Below are 17,805 nucleotides of genomic sequence, written 5' to 3' on the forward strand. Positions count from 1 at the left end.
AGGAAAACTATCGGTAAAACGCCCTCCATATGCAGTGCGGCCCCACATGTGAGGCTAAAGGCTAACTAGAAGCGTGGCACTGCCAACGTGCAAAAGTAGGTTTTTTTTTTGGTTTGGAGTGGGGGGAAAGGCACACCCGTGCATGCCCCCGCAGCGGTGAGAACGGCGGCAACACTGGCTTGTGTGGTGCAGGCCCGCTCACCCACGTGCAACATGAGCGCTCGCGCTCGCCTGATGCGCCGTGCGCGCCGCCGCCGCTTAGCGCTTTGTCAGCAGCGGACCAGCCGTGGGAGATGCAAGCTCATACCAAAATTCCAAAATGTGGAGCGAAATTCTTAGATTCTCCGTGGGGAAAATTCATTATATCAAGGTTGTCTCTTGCTGCTACTTTGTTATATAGAGGTCACAAATACATGTGTTTCTATGGACTGATGGAGGGGAATAGAAAAACTTCGTTATAGCGAGGAATTCGTTAAATTGAGGTTTCTTTGTAAGCAGGTTCAATTGTACTTCCCGGAATTCGAGAAGATCAAGTGAGCTATTCCTTCCTTACTTCTAGCTGTTCTAAGCAAGAAGATATTTGTGGCATATAGCATGCGTCGCTGTTAGCATAATTGCAAATTCATGCAAACGCTCTTTTCGTAAAATGGTCATCGTCACCCGGTAATGCTTCTCGCTTTTTCCTTGGTTCTAATGTTTTTTCATTTGAGAGCAAAATGTGATTTGGAGCTATTCGATCATACGGATATAATACACAGAAATAAGAGTAAAACCGGAGATATCAAGTACCGTAATTACTCGAATATAACGCGCACCTTTTTTCCGATTAAGTGAGTTCATAAATTGCATGCGCGTTAGAATCGAGTACGAAAAAAAAAAAAAAAACTGAATACGGTCATTCTACTGCCATCGACATATACAAAAATGCCTGCCCCCTATGTGCATCGGCATGGCGCTTCAGCCATTTCTGCCTATATGTTTCCCATGTGCGGCACTTCGTACGTGTGCTGAAGAGTTCGTCATCTTAGTGTGCATTATCGACGGTATGGAAGGACCGACTCCAAAAACTCCAGTGCACCACGATGCCGCTTTTAAAAGAATAGTCATCGCGTGTGTAGAAACGGACGGAAATGGGCCGCATCGCGGTCGTTCGGAGTTCCCGAAACGTGCGTGCGGGACTGGCGGAAACAAAAGCACAAGATTGTCGACAGCAAAGCTTCATGCAAAGGCTTCAGTGGACCACAGCAGGGTCAGTTTCCGCAAATTGAAGAGCTGCTCGGCGAGTATGTGCTTGAGCAGCGAGCGGCACAGCGGCCCGTAACGACAAAACTGCTCCAAGTGCGGGCTATGCAGTTAGCCTTAGAATAGAAAAAGGGCTAATGCGGAGCCAGTTTAAAGTGAGCAGGTGCTGGCTAACTAACTTTATGAAGAGGAAAAGCTTTTCCCTCCGAAGGCGAACGGGCGTATGCGAGAAGTTTCGAGAGGAGTACGATGAAAAGCTTCACAGTTTTCAGAGGTTCGTCCTAAACTTGCGGCACAACAACGGCTATCTGCTTGGGCAAATCGGGAATGCCGATCAGACGCCTCTTTACTTGGACATGCCTCGTCGAACACAACCGTCGAAAAGAAGGGGGCGAAGCAAGTTCGCGTGCTGACATTGGTACACGGTAAAACTGCAGTAACGGCAATGCTCTGTTACGCGTCAGATGGGCACAAGCTTCCCCCGTACCTCATATTTAAATGAAAGACGCTCCTGAAAGGAGTCGTTTTTTCGAGTGGTGTGATCGTGCGGGCCAACGAGAAAAATAGGTGCGCGTTGCAATCAATGTCTTACTTTCTTTTTTTTCGTCGTCGAAAGAGGGTGCGCGTTTCAATCGAGGGCATGATAGAATCGAGTAAATACGGTATACCATGTTTTTTAATCTTTCGTAGAATTGACCTGTACGACATAAAGCCATAGCATGTGAAAGAATCCCAAGTATTCAAAATTAAATGGAACATTTGACCACTGTGCTTCTCATAACCTAAGTTGCTTTGTAATGTTAAATCCCATAAAACAAAGAAACCGATCGACTATCGTAAAGTTCCCCACCTAAGGTTCATCAAAAGAAGAGAATATGGAGGTCCGAATTTCATTTCAAAATTTTCCACCAGAACCTCTGCGCATGAATGTTGTGCAACTAATGCATGAATGACACTAGAATGTCAGCCTGATGACACGAATTTCACATAACTTTTCTGTTTTGTATTTTAACAACATCGACTCATCCAAATTGGCTAAAATGTATGTTGTGCCCTCAGATGACTGTGCACACTTCATTTTCACTGGCTAAGGACTACTTACTATCTATATATAGTAGACTCCATTAAAATCGATGACATTGCAGAGAGACGGTGTCAGAACTTCTACGTGGTGTCCCTGCCTTCGTTTTTTTTTTTGTATGTTTTCTGACTTACCAAATGTCTTCTTGTTGTGGGAAGAGTTGTGGTATTGTGAAAGGGTAACTTAACAAAAATGTAAGAAAGATAGAAAAAAAATATATATATATATTTTTTAGTTTTAGTTTCCCTGTTCAACTCACCTTCTCCTTTGCAACTATTTCTTCCTGGAGGTGTTTGGAGCTCTTGACCAGTTCTCGGATCGCCTGCACGACAACAACAACAGAGTAAGGTGGGAAACTAAACTTGTGTGACAGGCTCTTCAGTTTGTCCAAGCCGAGCAATTCATAGACGTGCATTCTACATGTTCACTACACATCTTGCAAAATATTAAGGTCACCAGAACACACCATTCTTGTCTGACAAGCTAAGCAAGAGAGAGAAGCTTGCCGGTTTATTGAGACCTCACTACCTGCAGGTTCGCATTCACATGCTCGAGTAAAACCCCATTATCCTGAAGGTGTTGTGACTGGAAACTAGCGACAGAGCGGAGCATAAGTCAGAAAAAGAAGGTGGAACTCATTCAGACTCGCTCAAGAAATATACCTTGCACTTTGGACTCGCTCAGACTCAGGCTCACCAAAATTTTTCGGGGGCAAACTCAAAGATTACTCACCCGAACTCACTCAGACATATGGCTTGATCCAAGTCTGAGCGAGTCCGAGTGAGTCGACCGATGAGTGAGGTTGCCGACCTATGGAGTGGAGGGCCAGGCCAACACACTTTAAATAATTTAGAATAATACGCATGTAACGTAGTAAAAGTCACTATAATCAATGAAGTAATTTGATTATAATAAAGGCTTAGCCTTATCTCTGTTATTATAAACAGCAAGTTTTTTGGTAAGAGCGATGTTTGAAAGAGTATTTGAGCAGTACGGCTTGGATTGATGTTCGCCCTTGGCATTCCTTTCGCTACACGCGTGATAAAAAGCAATAGCACGCATGAACGCAGCCCGCTTCGCACCTGCATGAGCCCCGTGCAGGCATCGAGGATCTTGCTGTTGACTTCCAGTTTAATACCCGAGTCACCCTCTCGCGACTTGTTCAGCATGTCCTGCACAGAGAACACAAAGAGTTGGAGGCTCCATCACACAGTGAGAGCAGTCTCTACGAAGAAATATACACAGCTGAAAGCAAAAAGAAAAAGGCACACGAACAGCAAAACTTATTTTAGGGCAATTCAATGTTTAATCTCGCCTAACCGCAGCAGAAATAGAAGCTTGCCAGATTGAGCAAATAAAGCACCAAAATTTGAAAGAATAAGAAACTGTGGATATTTCAAGCAGTGCGAGAGCCAACAATGCACGATGTACACTGCGGGTAGCTGCCTATCTAAAATTGCTGTGGCTGTTGCATAGTCTTACCAGACGATGCAATGCGACAACATGAAGGGGGCGACTCACATGTTCACAAATGTAAATAACGTGCAATGGCAACAATGACACAGATCGCTTGACAAGAACAGCGAAGACGATATGGCAACAGTGCGTCAATGAATCAATCATGTTGCATCACTGTGAGGTCACCGATGGTTTTGTAACAGCTCCTACCAACTCCAATGTAGTAGAGTGAACAAGGTAAGCGAACCCGAAAGGAAATGTGTGGCATAGCATTTCAAAGCACCGGGTTGAGTGTCGGCCTTGTGACCTGGAGCTGCATAATGAACATTTACAATTGCTCAAGATGAGGATGCCAAAGAAGTAACCCACACAGCGCCAAATTTGTCCTTCATGAAGTTTCCTATCTGCAGCGTCGTCCTCAAACCACACTCACTTGCCTGAGTTAACTATCTCTTAAAAGAAGCTGCGATGATCTCAGCCATAGCGAGTGTCGATACTCACGCAGTTTTCAGTATAAAAAAAGCTCAAGCGCTTAGCAACAAATCATTCGGTTTCCTGTCATATGGCATTACATCACTTCACTATCTTGTGCACTAGAAAACATCGATTGCGCTAACTGCTACGAGCGATGAATTCAAGACAGCGGCATGCAAACCGTGCCACCTTGCACATAAGGAGAACGCTAGTGTGTTTCTGAACAAAGTAAGATCAATTTAGGTAGTGCCACACAGTAGGAGACATAAACGATAATGCAAGACATGAACCTGTGCATCCTGCTATCGACACAACTTAACGAGTTCTGCTCTCCTACATCACTATTCCCAAGCTCGTCTTGCCACGTGAGGCCACACCTTTTGCAGCGCACGAGCTCTCACCTGGATGCGCTGAGCGGCCTCGTCAATGGCACGGTCCATCTGTGCCAGCTCGTCTTCCAGAAGATCTCCCAGCTTCTGGGTGTCCGCCTCGCCCAAGGAATTGGACAGGCCACCGCTCGCTCGGGCCACGGCTTCAAGAGACGCGTGCACGGCATCCAACCGTGCGCGCATTTCGTTGCCGCAGGCTGCTCCGCCACCTACGACAGTTAATATACGATTGAAGTTGACCTTATTTTCAACAGAAAGTAATAAAATGAAATTAAACAATGTTTATCAGTATGAAATGCAGAAATGGCACTCAATTAAAGAATGAAAGCGACAATGAAAGCAATCTACAGTGTGGAAACAGGCGAGAGGCTACTAAAAAAACTTCACCATTGAAGGGTCAAGTTTATTTCATCAAATGCGAACTCCCATGGTAGATCTTTCTTATATTGCAGGTTTCAACCATTCCTGGTGGCCTATTTTTGAAAAATTTACCGAAAATTTTTAGAGTGACCTTAAAGTGAGGAGATATTTTCTGTAGGTGTAAATGCCTTGCTTGTTGATGAATGGTACAACTGAGCACCAAGATTCACGATGGGCTACGCCAGCCGTCACAAAACATAAAATTTTCTCCAGTAATTAAAAAAAAGTCCACATGCTGTGTAGTAATGAGCACCAGTAGTAATGATCACCAACATCCCGAATGGCAACTGGCAATCATGCAGAGCTGGCTACAACATTGCTGCCAGACGTGAGAAACAACCAACAGTAAAACCCAAGTTGTCAAGTTGCCCGAAGTCACACTTATGAGAACTTCTGATAGTTCGAACAAAACTCTAGGGTCTTCAGATGTTCAAACTATCAAGAGCTTGCTGTGTACTGGTGTCACACGGACACTTTTGATTGATATCGTGGGGCCAATCCAGATAAATTTTAATGCAGACCAGTAGCTGCTACACCGTCATCTTTAACTACAATCAGGCTCAATTAAGATCAAGATGATCACTCAGTGTATCGAGATCAGACTACCAGATTGCGACTTGACTGACATCGGCCTCAAACTCAGTTCAGATTAGGTTGTACCATATAGCAGTGAGCATTGTTCATTGTAATTGAGTAATCGGCTTTGGATCAGCCTTGCGCAATGGATTGATTGATTGATATGTGGAGTTTAACATCCCAAAACTATCGTATGATTATGAGAGACGCCGTAGTGGAGGGCTCCGGATATTTCGACCACCTGGGGTTCTTTGACGTGCACCCAAATCTGAGCACGAGGGCCTACTACATTTCCGCCTCCATTGGAAATGCAGCCAAGTACCTTAGCCACTAGACCACCGCGGCAGGGCAGCCCCGCGCAATCGAAAGTGTCCGACACAGGTATTAAATAACAAAAAAGATGCCTCATTTACTGAGAAATATAAAGGAGACCCACGCACCTTCAGTCTTGAGAGATTTGAGAAGTGCCAGCGACTCTGTTCCCAGGAGACGACAAGCTGAGGCGAGCTCTGAAAGAAGATACAGGTAGGGTGAATCGGTGACCAGGTTGGCATTGCACTTCAGTACTGAAACCACAGTGCAAGAAACGCACAAACAAGGTATCGCACTGTAAAAGAGCTTGTGTTGCACAGCGTCTTCGTTTGTAACTCTGCCTGTGCCCTCGGTTCCGCACAAAGGTAGTAGATTACTTTTGCAAAGTTTACACATAATATTTTGACATAAAAGAACTGCTTGAGAGAAATGAAAGCTGAACAAAATTTTAATATTGAACTCATGTGAATGTTGCAAATTTAATACTAACTGAAATCTTTAAAAGCAAGTAGAAACCAACAAGATTTACTGTTAACTACAGTTTAGCTTGGTATGTCCTTCCAGTCCAATGTAATAAGCAATAAAGTTGTTAGGTGGATGGGTATGATGTTTGCTTCACTTAAAATTGTTTCTAGGTTCAATCAGCGAAAAACTCTCCTTGCAGTCACATGGAGATCACCTTTTCTATAAAAAATACTGTCACTGACCAGTTGTTTAGACACCCATATCAGACATGCTGAATATTTTTAAGAACAGTGCTGCACCATTGTCTGACCAATAGATGCAGTGCATAATGATAACAAATATCAGATGCTTTGCAGTTTGCCATTTATTACACTGAACCCCACCTACATGACTGAGCTCATTTGGAATCCATAACAAGCATTAAGTGACCTGCTTTTTGCCTCGACACAATGACGTACATTGAGTAGCACTGACAATTGGGCGAGTTGGCATAGTTTTCAAATGGTGTGACAAAGCAGACAAAAAGACGATTGATCAGACGTCACTCCTGTTTGTGTGACAGTCTTTGGTCTGCTTTGTTGCACCGTTTTAAATGAATGACACACATCTCTAATGCTTTCAAGAGTACCTATGCTACAGGACTAAAATATCAGGCTGTGAATTTGTCAAAGCCCAATCTCCATGTTTTTTCTTTATGTGTAGTGCACATCTAACATTTCTTTCTTAAGCATAATAGCTAGCACTGTGCGAATATCCAAACTTTTGAATACTTCTTGAATAGCGTTCGCTATTCTATTTTCACCGAACTTCAAAAAAAAAAAAAAGCATGAAATACAGTCGTGCCCGCTTATAACAAACTTGAGAATCACAAGCCATTTTTCGCTGTACCCAAAGTTTAAAGTAAATGAAACACAGCTTTAAAACAATTGCGAATAAAAACAAAATTTTTTTCTACCAAAAAAAAGTTCATAATGCAAGTGTATTGAGGAGCAGAACCGATTATGATCTCGAGGTTATTTAAAGCGGCAATGTGTTTTTTCCCGAGGACCTTGGCATATATAAGCCGCCTGCATGCTCGTGGGCACTCGCTCCAAAGTTTTGTCATTGTCATTATCCGACTCCTCCATATCGCTCTTGCCCTGCACTTTATTCATAATGCGCTCATCCATGCATGGTTTCGGAGTTTCAGCATCATCATCGGTCGTAACAAGTCATCTCAGAAGATGTCCCATTCTTTCATGTTAAAGTCGATGGCATGATCGCGCAGGACGTCGACGAAGTCAGCCTCACGAAAACAGTTTCGCACACATGTAGTCGTTAATTCCACCCACAAAGCCTTCACCATCTTCACAGTTGAATACTGGTACACCGGAAGCGGCAAATGGCTGCCGGGAGGCAGACAATTATGAGCAAGCGCTCTACAATGCGTCACCTAAAATGAGCTTTAAACTCCCAGATTACGCCGTTCATTTACGATGTTTTAAACTCCCAGATTACGCTGTTCATTTCCGATGTTCATGAAATCCATGAACGTCAGAAATAGCCACAGCAGTCTAGCAACTATAAAACAAATATTGAAGCTACTATAGCTTAGTCAAGCCAATACAGCGATTGCACATGTTCGCACGCATCAAGCAGCAATCGACGCCTCATCGTAAAACTTGAGATGAAAAAAAAAAAAAAACGGAAGTACAATGCACTTTCGCCAGCAACGAAAGTAAGGGTCATTCAAGAACTTGACCACAACAATCTATCAAAGACAGAAATTATGAAGAAGTTCAATATTCCCAAGTTCATGCTGTTAAGGATACTCAAGAACAAAGGGAGCATTGAAGAAGCTGTCAAGCTTGGGAACTTCGCCACGGACAGAATGCGGACGAGAACGGCAGTGTACAAAGGAATCGAAGTCCTGCTTTTCCTCTGTTTCAAGTGTGTGCGCAATGTGAACTTCCCAATCAGTGGCCCCGTTTTGGAAGAGAGGGCGAAAGAGATTGATACTCGGATGGGGATCAAGGACTTTCGGGTGAGCGATGGCTGGCTAAGCCGTTTTAAAAAACGGCATGGTCTTGTCTTTAAGACAGTTTCTGGAGAAAGTGCATCTGTATACACAGATATCTGTAGCCACTGGCAACAGGGGAGGTTGCAAGAAATTTTGGAAGCCTGCGAACAGCGGGAAGTGTTTAAGGTTGATGAAATGTGGTTGTTTTACAAAGCACTCCCAAGTAAGACTTGCTTACAAGGGGAAAACCTGTGCGGAAGAAAAGTGAAGCAAAGATCGTATTATGGTGGTAGTAGGTGCTAACAGGGACTGTAGCGAAAAGTTGAGGATGGTCGTTGTTGGGAAATCAAAGCACCTACACTCTTCAAAAGTGTGCACATGATGCCTGTCACCTACCATGTGAACGGAAAAGCTTGGCAAAAGCAATCTTTCAGACATGGTTGCGCGAAGAGAACAGAAGATTTATTCAGCAGAACAGGAAGTCAGCGAACGGTAAGCTTATTTTTATTGTTGATCAATGCTCTGGTCACTGTCAAGCAGATAGACTCACACCCATCAGCCTGGAGTTCCTGTCAACGAATGCGACAGCAATCCTTCAACTGATGGATCAGGACATTATTCAAAACTTGAAGGTTCTCTATCGCCACCAAGTTCACCAGCAAATTCTTTTTTGTGCAGACAACAAAAAGATTACAATGTGGACTTGGTCTTAGCTCTTCACATTCTAACCAATGCCTGAGAATGTGTGAAAGTGTCAACTGTGCAAAGGTACTTCCACCATGCAGGATTCTCAAGGCAAGAAGTCCTTCTTAGGCATATGCAAATATTCTAATGCTTCGAAATATAGGAACTGTTAAGACGTTTATTGGCGGACACTCGTTGATGATCCACGACAGCGACAGTCAATGCAGGGACCGACTCTCTGCACGAGCTGCTCTTCTTCTTATGAAAAGGGCGACCCACTAGAAGGCACTGGAGAGGACGACCCACTGTTCGAAGGCTTTGCCACAACTACCCCGGGTACGAAAAGGGAGCCGCCTGGCGACCTAACAGGTGGTTACAATGAGTGGGTCATGGTAGGCCTTGAGGCGCTCCACATTAACAATGTCGCGTCCTCTACGGCGCATGCCCGAAGATGGTTCGATTGGTTCAATAAAGTAGTTTACAGGGGAAGTGCATTTGACGACACGGTAGGGGCCTTCGTATTTGGGCAATAGTTTTGAAGATAGGCCAGCTGCAGTGGTAGGAATCGAGAGCCAGACGAGCGCTCCAGGGAGGAACGTGGGTGCAGTAGTGCTGGCGTCAGCGCGAATGCTTTTTTGCCGCTCTTGATCGTGCGTAGTAAAGCTCTTTGCAAGCTCTCGACACTCTTCAGCAAGCTTGGCTGTAGCAGAAATAGGCGCCCACTCAGACGGATCCGGTTTGTACGGAAGTATCGTGTCGATGGTGTGCGACGGGTGCCTTCCATATAATAAAAAGAAAGGTGAAAAGCCAGTGGTGCTCTGAGGGGCAGTATCATATGCGTAGGTGACGAAGGGTAGAATGGAATCCCAATTTGTGTGATCGGCGGCGACGTACTTGGAGAGCATGTCACCGAGCGTACAGTTGAAGCGTTCGGTGAGGCCATTCGTCTGCGGGTGGTAAGCAGCAGTTTTGCGGTGAACAACGTTGCACTCTTTAAGAATGGCTTCAACGACTTCAGACAGGAAGACGCGGCCTCGGTCACCGAGTAGTTCCTGGGGTGGACCGTGTCGCAAAATGAATCGGTGGAGCAGAAAGGAGGCCACATCGCTCGCTGTAGCCGCGGGGAGAGCGGCCGTTTCGGCGTATCACGTGAGGTGGTCCACAGCGACAATGGCCCAGCGGTTACCAGTTGACGTCAGTGGAAGTGGCCCATACAAATCGATGCCAACGCGCCCAAAGGGCCTGGCAGGGCAAGGTAGAGGTTGCAGACATACCGGTGACAGGTGCGTTGAAGCATTTCGGCGGTGACAATCTATGCAGGAACGAACGAATTTCTGCACGTAGCGGTACATGCTGCGCCAAAAGTACCGTTGGCGAATGCGGTGGTAAGTCTTCGATACCCCGGAGTGCGCACATTGCGGATCGGAATGAAAGAACTCGCATATGTCAGAGCGCATACTGCGAGGTATGACTAGTAGCCACTGGCGGCCGTCATTATTGTAATTGCGCCTGTGGAGGAGGTCGTCGCGAACGGCGAAATGGTGGGCTTGACGACGCAACGCGCGAGTGGATGGAGTGAATGAATCAGCCAGCAAGTCTATCAGTGAGGCGATCCATTGATCCTTGCGCTGTTCAGTAGCAGTGGTATGAATGCTAATGGAAGAAATGGCAAGGTGAGACGCTGAGTTGTGGGCATTGTCGTCAGGCAAGGGAGAGCGTGACAGGGCGTCGGCGTCAGCATGTTGCCTTCCATCGCGGTACAGCACGCGGATGTCGTAGTCGTGCAGGCGAAGTGCCCTCAGGGCGAGACGGCCTGAGGGATCTTTCAATGACGACAACCAGCATAGTGCGTGATGGTCGGTGACGACATCAAATGGGCGACCATACAAATAAGGTCGGAACTTTGTAAGGACCCAGACGATTGCCAAACATTCCTTCTCGGTGACGGTGTAATTAGTCTCGGCCTTACTAAGCGTACGGCTTGCATACGTCACGACATATTCCGGGAACCCTGGTTTGCGCTGCGCAAGGACAGCGCCAAGGCAGACACCACTGGCATCCGTGTGTACCTCTGTAGGGGCCGTAGGGTCGTAGTGGCGGAGTATGGGAGGCGACGTCAACAAACGACGGAGCGTTCTGAAAGCGTCGCACTGTGATGACAACGAATGGAGAGGCCCGTTACTTCCGAGGAGCTTCGTCAGCGGCGATATGATAGTCGCGAAGTTTAGAATGAAGCGCCGAAAGTAGGAACACAGCCCTACGAAACTGCGCAGTTCCTTGACGGGTGTCGGCTTGGGGAACTCGGCCACGGCCCGAAGCTTAGCTGGATCAGGGAGAATTCCGTCCTTGGACACGACGTAGCCGAGTATTGTCAGCTGCCGAGCTGCAAATCGGCACTTCTTTAGGTTCAGTTGCAGACTGGCGTCACTCAGACGCGTTAAAACATGCCGTAGGCATTGAAGATGCGTCGAGAAGTCCGGAGCGAAAACGACGACGTCATCGAGGTAGCACAGGCACGTGTGCCATTTCAGGTCACGCAGTACAGTATCCATCATGCGCTCAAAGGTGGCGGGCGCATTGCACAGCCCAAACGGCATGACGTTGAATTCGTAAAAGCTGTCGGGGGTGACAAAAGCGGTCTTCGGTTGAGCGTCCTCAGCCATAGGTACTTGCCAGTACCCTGAGCGCAAATCGAGGGACGAAAAGAATTCTGCTCCTTGCAGGCTGTCAATAGCCTCATCTACCCGCGGTAGTGGGTACACGTCCTTACGAGTGATCTTGTTGAGGCGTCGGTAGTCCACACAGAACCGCACAGAACCGTCCTTCTTCGTGGCGAGAACGACAGGAGACGCCAAGGGGCTGCTAGAGGGTCGAATAACATCACGGCAAAGCATGTCGTCGACATGCTCGTTGATTACATGGCGTTCTGTGGGAGATACGCGATATGGACGCTGTCTCACTGGTGGCTGTGTGCCTGTGTCGATGCGATGCGTAATGGTGGATGTGCGGCCGAGAGAAGGTTGGGCGACATCAAAAGAAGACCGGAGTTCTTCCAACAGGCCCAGAAGCTGGGAACGCTGGCCTGGCGTAAGCTTGTCGGGAATGGAGGAACCGAATACATCATCGGATGATGAAGCAGATGTCGAAACAGCACTAAGTGTACTGGAACTTGAGCAGTGCATGTCATCGGGTTGATCCATAACTTGTTCGTCTTCGATGGGTTCCACGCTGCTGAGACATTCCCCTCGCACCAACGTAACGCTGTACGAGAATGAGTTCACTACAAAAATAGTGGTGCTGCCGTGAGTGAGTTGCACGGTCGCGAAAGGAACCAGCAAGCCTTTTCTGAGAAAAACACGATGAGATGGCGAGAGGAGTGCAGCGGTGTCAGAAAGGCTTGCGCAGTAGACCGACACTGTCGCGGACGAATTTGCAGGCACTTGGGTGTCATCTCTGACGAATAACTTGCTTGCAGCAGATGGACTGTCGGCTGGCATCAAAGAAGAGAATTGTGTGAGTTCTATTTCAGCTGGTGCGCAATAAATGACGGCGTCATGGCGGGAGAGAAAATCCCATCCTAGGATGACGTCGTGGGAGCATGAAGGAATTATGATGAATTCGACCGCATACATCACGTCTTGAATTTAAAGGCGGGCTGTGCACATCGCCGTAGGGTGAATGCTTTGGGCACTGGCTGTACGGAGGGAGAGCCCGGAGAGCGGCGTGGTCACTTTGCGCAGTAATCAGCTAAGTTTTGCGTCCATGACCGATACGGCGGCTCCAGTATCTACAAGGGCAGATGCACGAACGCCATCCACAAGTACGTCTATCCCGTTCAATGGGCTTTCCTGAGAACTTCCGCAGTTCGACAGCGTCGCAGCCCTTGCCTCGTGGACTGCGATGACTAGTTTTCCTGGTCGCTCTCGAGTGGACGGGGCCGCATCGGCGACAGTGAGCGACGTCGCGGAGATGGTGAACGGCGGGTAGACGGAGCGGGGTGGGACGACGGTGACATAGGCAGCGGTTGGTCATAAGAGCGGCTTGATTGGCTTGGAAAGTTCGAGGCGACCTGCGGTTGCTGCACACGATTGCAATAGCGTGCTACGTGACCGACGCGACCACAAGCAAAGCAGATGGGGCGATTGTCAGCAGTGCGCCATCTGTTCGCGGGTCCCATCCATGTCGTAGAACATGAGGGGCGAGCCGGCTGCTGATATGAGTGCATGGTGGGCGGCACTCGGGACATGTGGGTGACGTCGGCGTATGTAGGCGACACAGTTTCTCCGAATGCCTGGGGCCTCGCGGTGGTTTCGGTGTAACTTAGAGGGCAAGCCACAGAAATCGCTGGGGGCGGCCTGGCTACAACTTGGGCGTAGCTGAGTGGCGCAGATACAGGAGGCGGCTGGCGGTATTCAGGAACGACCTCCGCGATTTCCTGCTGAATGGCTCGGCGGAGCGGAGGTAGAAGTGTACTTGATGGCTGCTGAGCGTGTTGCGGTGGAGCAAAAGCCAGTAAAGAGACCTGGCGGGCAACGTCCTCACGCACGAATGACTTGATTCGGCGAGCAAGGTTGTGTGGTCAGGAACTGCTGACAAAGCCGAGAGACCAGCATCATGTAGTGGCGGTCGACGGGTCATCAAGCGCTGCCGCCGAAGCTCGTCGTAACTTTGGCATAATGTAATGACTTCTGCCACAGTGTGAGGGTTCTTGGCCAGGAGCATGGTGAAGGCATCGTCGGCGATGCCTTTTAGAACATGCGTGATTTTGTCAGCCTCTGACATGTTCAGGTCGACTTTCTTGCACAAGTCAAGGATGTCCTCGATGTAACTTGTGAAAGACTCGCCGGTCTGCTGTGCTCTTTCACGTAAACGCTGTTTGGCTTGCAGTTTACAAACGGCAGGACGGCCGAACACGTCGACGACAGCGGTCTTAAAAGCGGACCAAGTCGGAAAATCAGATGCGTGGTTGTTGTACCACATTCCGGCCACACCCGCGAGGTAGAAAAACAGGTTACCGAGTTTAGCTGCCTCGTCCCAATGATTGGGGACGCTCACGCGTTCGTACATGGCGAGCCAGTCCTCGATGTCGGTGCCATCCGCGCCGGTGAAGACAGAAGGGTCGCGGATGCGGGGGACACCGAGACATGGCGTCGGCGTAGGAGGAAGCGTTTGCTGAGCGGCGTCCTGGTGCATGGTAGAAAGCAGGGTACGGGATCGAAGCACCAAGGACATCGAATGCGAACCGAAGATGTTTGAAGGGCACAGCACTCTCAGCACTCTCCACCAAATTGTTAAGACGTTTATTGGCGGACACTCGTTGAAGATCCACGACAGCGACAGTCAATGCGGGGATCGACTCTCTGCACGAGCTGCTCTTCTTATGAAAAGGGCGACCCACTAGAAGGCATTGGAGAGGACGACCCACTGTTCGAAGGCTTTGCCACAGAACTAATAGTAGAGTATTCGAATCCACTTAGAGTCGAATTTAAATTATTGAAAATTTCCAAGTATTCGCAATGAACGAATAGGTGTATATCAGTCCACATGTAACCAGTCGTAGAATTGGTTTCACAGCAGTGTAGGGATGCTACACTGCGAAAACACCCATCCAGGAAAGATGCGCTCTGTCACTAAGTCCCACTTCAAATTCAAAGGGGCTCTGCAACGCTTTTTCAGCACGGTCACAAAACGCTGCCGCTCGGTGGACAAAGCCACCAAGAACATGTGAGGCAAATATTATAGTGCAGCACGTTGTCTGCATTCACAATACATTTTCAAAGTCAGTTAAAAATTACTCACTTCTCTGGGCAAATAACGTCACAAGCTTAAAAGTCAATCGACACAGCTGCTGTATCAACTATTGCCCGATTTAAACATGGCGCACTCGGTCGTTACTGGGGCCGCAGCGGGAAACCGCCACTTGTACAGGTGTATGTGCACCATCCCCATAAAAAGCAGGGTACTCAGAAAGAAAAAAAAGAGAGAGAGAAAAAAAGTGCTGAAGGTTCACAAGGTGCGTGTGATGTATTTTGTTTCCCCATGGCATCCCTCCATGCTTAACCTCTAGCGCTTTCGTCAGCACGAGAAGAGAGGGCAATCGCAGCGTGCGACAAATCTTTGCAACTCCGCTCGTACCAGACATATTCTAAATATTTCTGCTGCGGTGGGTTCGGGAGGCAATAAGATTCTTTAGTGAATTCATCCCATAGCTACTTGAAAAAGTGTTGCAGGGTTTATTTAAATGAACATATTACCCTCAAATCGTTTCGTCATTTTTTTAAGGCCTAAAGGCTTTCGACGGCTTATATGCTCCAATTTAAAGTATAAAATGTTATGTATTTTACAGGTTATCACTTGCTTCATACTGAAAGTCAGACCCTGCTATTACTCAAAGTTGTTGCTACTACTCAAAAGCCATGTGCATAGAGGCCTTATTTTCATTAAAAATATTGTGCAAGATAGTTAGGTCATTATAAATATGCCCACTTTTTTTTTATATGCCATACAGTAGACTCTCAATAAACGGAACTTGAAGGGACCGGGAAAATGTCTTCCATATAACAGGAGTTCCGTTTACTGAGAGGTGAAGTTGGTTGCAGCATTCAAGTATGAAATCAATCATATCAAAGGAAGTTGTCCCCTTTAAGCAGTTTCGTTTATTTCTGTTCACTGAGAGGCCACACCATATACTACTCGAATTCGATTCAAAATTATTGAGCGAAATCACTATTCTCTTCAAATTGGCTTCGAACCGGAAATTTATCATTCGCACAAGCCTAATCGTTCAAGATGAGGAAGACAACAGTGCTGAGGCTGAGGAGGCTGACATTCTCTTTGGTCAGGTCACACAGTCTACTTATTTCACGCGAAAGGACTATGAAACACTTGGCACAAACATCCCAACATGCCATGAGGACAGCCTTGAGGAACTTGTAACTGAACTTCAAGATGAGGACCTGGGCTCAATAAATGATGAGGTGGTGTGTGGTTCCCAAGCCATTTCAGTGCCAGACAGTGCAGCGAGAGATGCTGTCATCCTGTTGCAGCGCTACTTTGAACACGATGGTGGCACAGAGTTCCTACCCAAACTTTCAGCAATGCACTCCTACCTTGTGAGAAAGTGCTTGAACAAGGCCAAGCAAATTGTTATCACCTCCTTTTTCCCGAGTCAGCAATATTAGCAACATTTTTCTTTCTAATCAACTATAGTAGATTTGTATACTTCAAAATGTTTTGTTCAGTCAGCCACAGTTAGTGCTGTTGAAATAAAGTCATATTTCATTGTTTTGTGGGCTTTGCTTGAATGAAACTTCTGATAAATAAAACAAATTTTCTAGCCCCTTCGAGTTCTGTTTAAAGGGTGTCCACTGTACCATGAAGCGCCCCCCTACGGTGAAGGATAGTCCGACCAGATTTGGGAAGAGGGTGTTTGCTTAGTGCTGAACCGAAATAGAAGATGGTGGCCAGAGAGCCGCCAAAGATAGAAATATGTCTATTCATGTTTCCAATATGAAATGCTTTATTTATTGTTTTTGTTCCCTGTTGACCTTGTCAAACTCTACATACGACTTCTCAGTCGGACGCAAACGATAAGCCTGTGTGCTCGGCCAGCAGAGATCTGCTGTCTTTCGGCGGTACATCACTGACATTGAAAGCCTCGTGTGCAGCGCACCACCCTCTGAGCCATCTATTGAATCGGATATGCCACCCCCGGTGAATGATTGAGTCACCGTTTCTACTAAAGCAGCCGCCCAAGCCTTGGACACGAAGCACAAGATATCTTATCAGGACAGTTTCTAGAGGTTTCAGAAGGGGTGGGAGAAGGCACTTGCTTGGTAATTGGCGCTCATTTCAGATCTACCGAAAAAGGAAGGAAAGTGCTTACTCAGGTGCTCGGCATTTTACGGTAATCTAAAATATGCTTTGAGATTTTCTGTAACATTTTTTTGTAACTTCACATCAAGGTATTTGAGAAATATTTGACAAATACCAGAATATTATTCAATGCACACACAAAGCTTTTTTGATGGAATTGGCTTTGCATTCAAAATTTTGCTATTCGCACAGCTCTCATAGAGCAACGATACCTAGGAAGGCTTAATAACTTACACACATGATTTTTTGTCCCTTCAGTTAATAAAAGCTTTATTTTGTGATGAAGAAGAGAGGAATACTCAAGAATGATTATTGCCAAGAAAAATGCAAATTTTTGACTATTGAGTTGACGCATGTTTCCGAGAGTTCTGTAGCGGCTCATGTCAACTGTAAGGTGATTTTCACCTCATGATGCCCGAGCATTGTAGTAAGTGCAGTTGTCACCGAGTGAAGGTACGTGCAGTCATGAGAACCTCTTGCTTTTTGGGGGGCTAGGCGACGCTTGTCGCCGGTCGTCTCTCAGGGAGGTCTATGGAGACAATTTCGTGGATTGGTCCCGTGGACTTCTGTGGTGAGTCGAATGCCAGTGCTGCTGCATCCAAGTTACTTTAAGTGTCCCATGTTTTTGTGAATTTTGTATTGGAATTCTAGGCTCTTATTTGTCGTATTACTCTAGTTGCTTATAAGATTCAGCTGACAGGCTTGCTGTAGTGTAAGAAATGCCAATTAAATGTCCATGTGTTTGTTTGCACGATGGCCTGAACCATATCTGTTTGTTCATGAGAAGTTCACTCTGAAGAACCGACAGCATAGATGGCTTGATAACAAGA

At 46.7% G+C, this 17,805-nt stretch overlaps 1 protein-coding gene across 1 annotated transcript in view; it reads right to left on the reverse strand.

Moving 5' to 3' along the window:
* The window catches only part of LOC142785365 (huntingtin-interacting protein 1-like), a 123,068-nt gene that overhangs the window by 16,194 nt on the left and 89,069 nt on the right, over positions 1 to 17,805 (reverse strand). Inside the window, exons 22-25 of the mRNA XM_075883840.1 lie at positions 6,081 to 6,149; positions 4,657 to 4,853; positions 3,406 to 3,495; positions 2,583 to 2,645 (exon numbers count right to left, since the gene is read on the reverse strand). Of these exons, the coding sequence (XP_075739955.1) occupies positions 2,583 to 2,645; positions 3,406 to 3,495; positions 4,657 to 4,853; positions 6,081 to 6,149 (419 nt within the window). The remainder of the gene's footprint in view (positions 1 to 2,582; positions 2,646 to 3,405; positions 3,496 to 4,656; positions 4,854 to 6,080; positions 6,150 to 17,805) is intronic.

This window comes from Rhipicephalus microplus, unplaced genomic scaffold, assembly GCF_043290135.1.
Source record: "Rhipicephalus microplus isolate Deutch F79 unplaced genomic scaffold, USDA_Rmic scaffold_21, whole genome shotgun sequence".
Classification (NCBI taxonomy): Eukaryota; Metazoa; Arthropoda; class Arachnida; order Ixodida; family Ixodidae; genus Rhipicephalus; species Rhipicephalus microplus.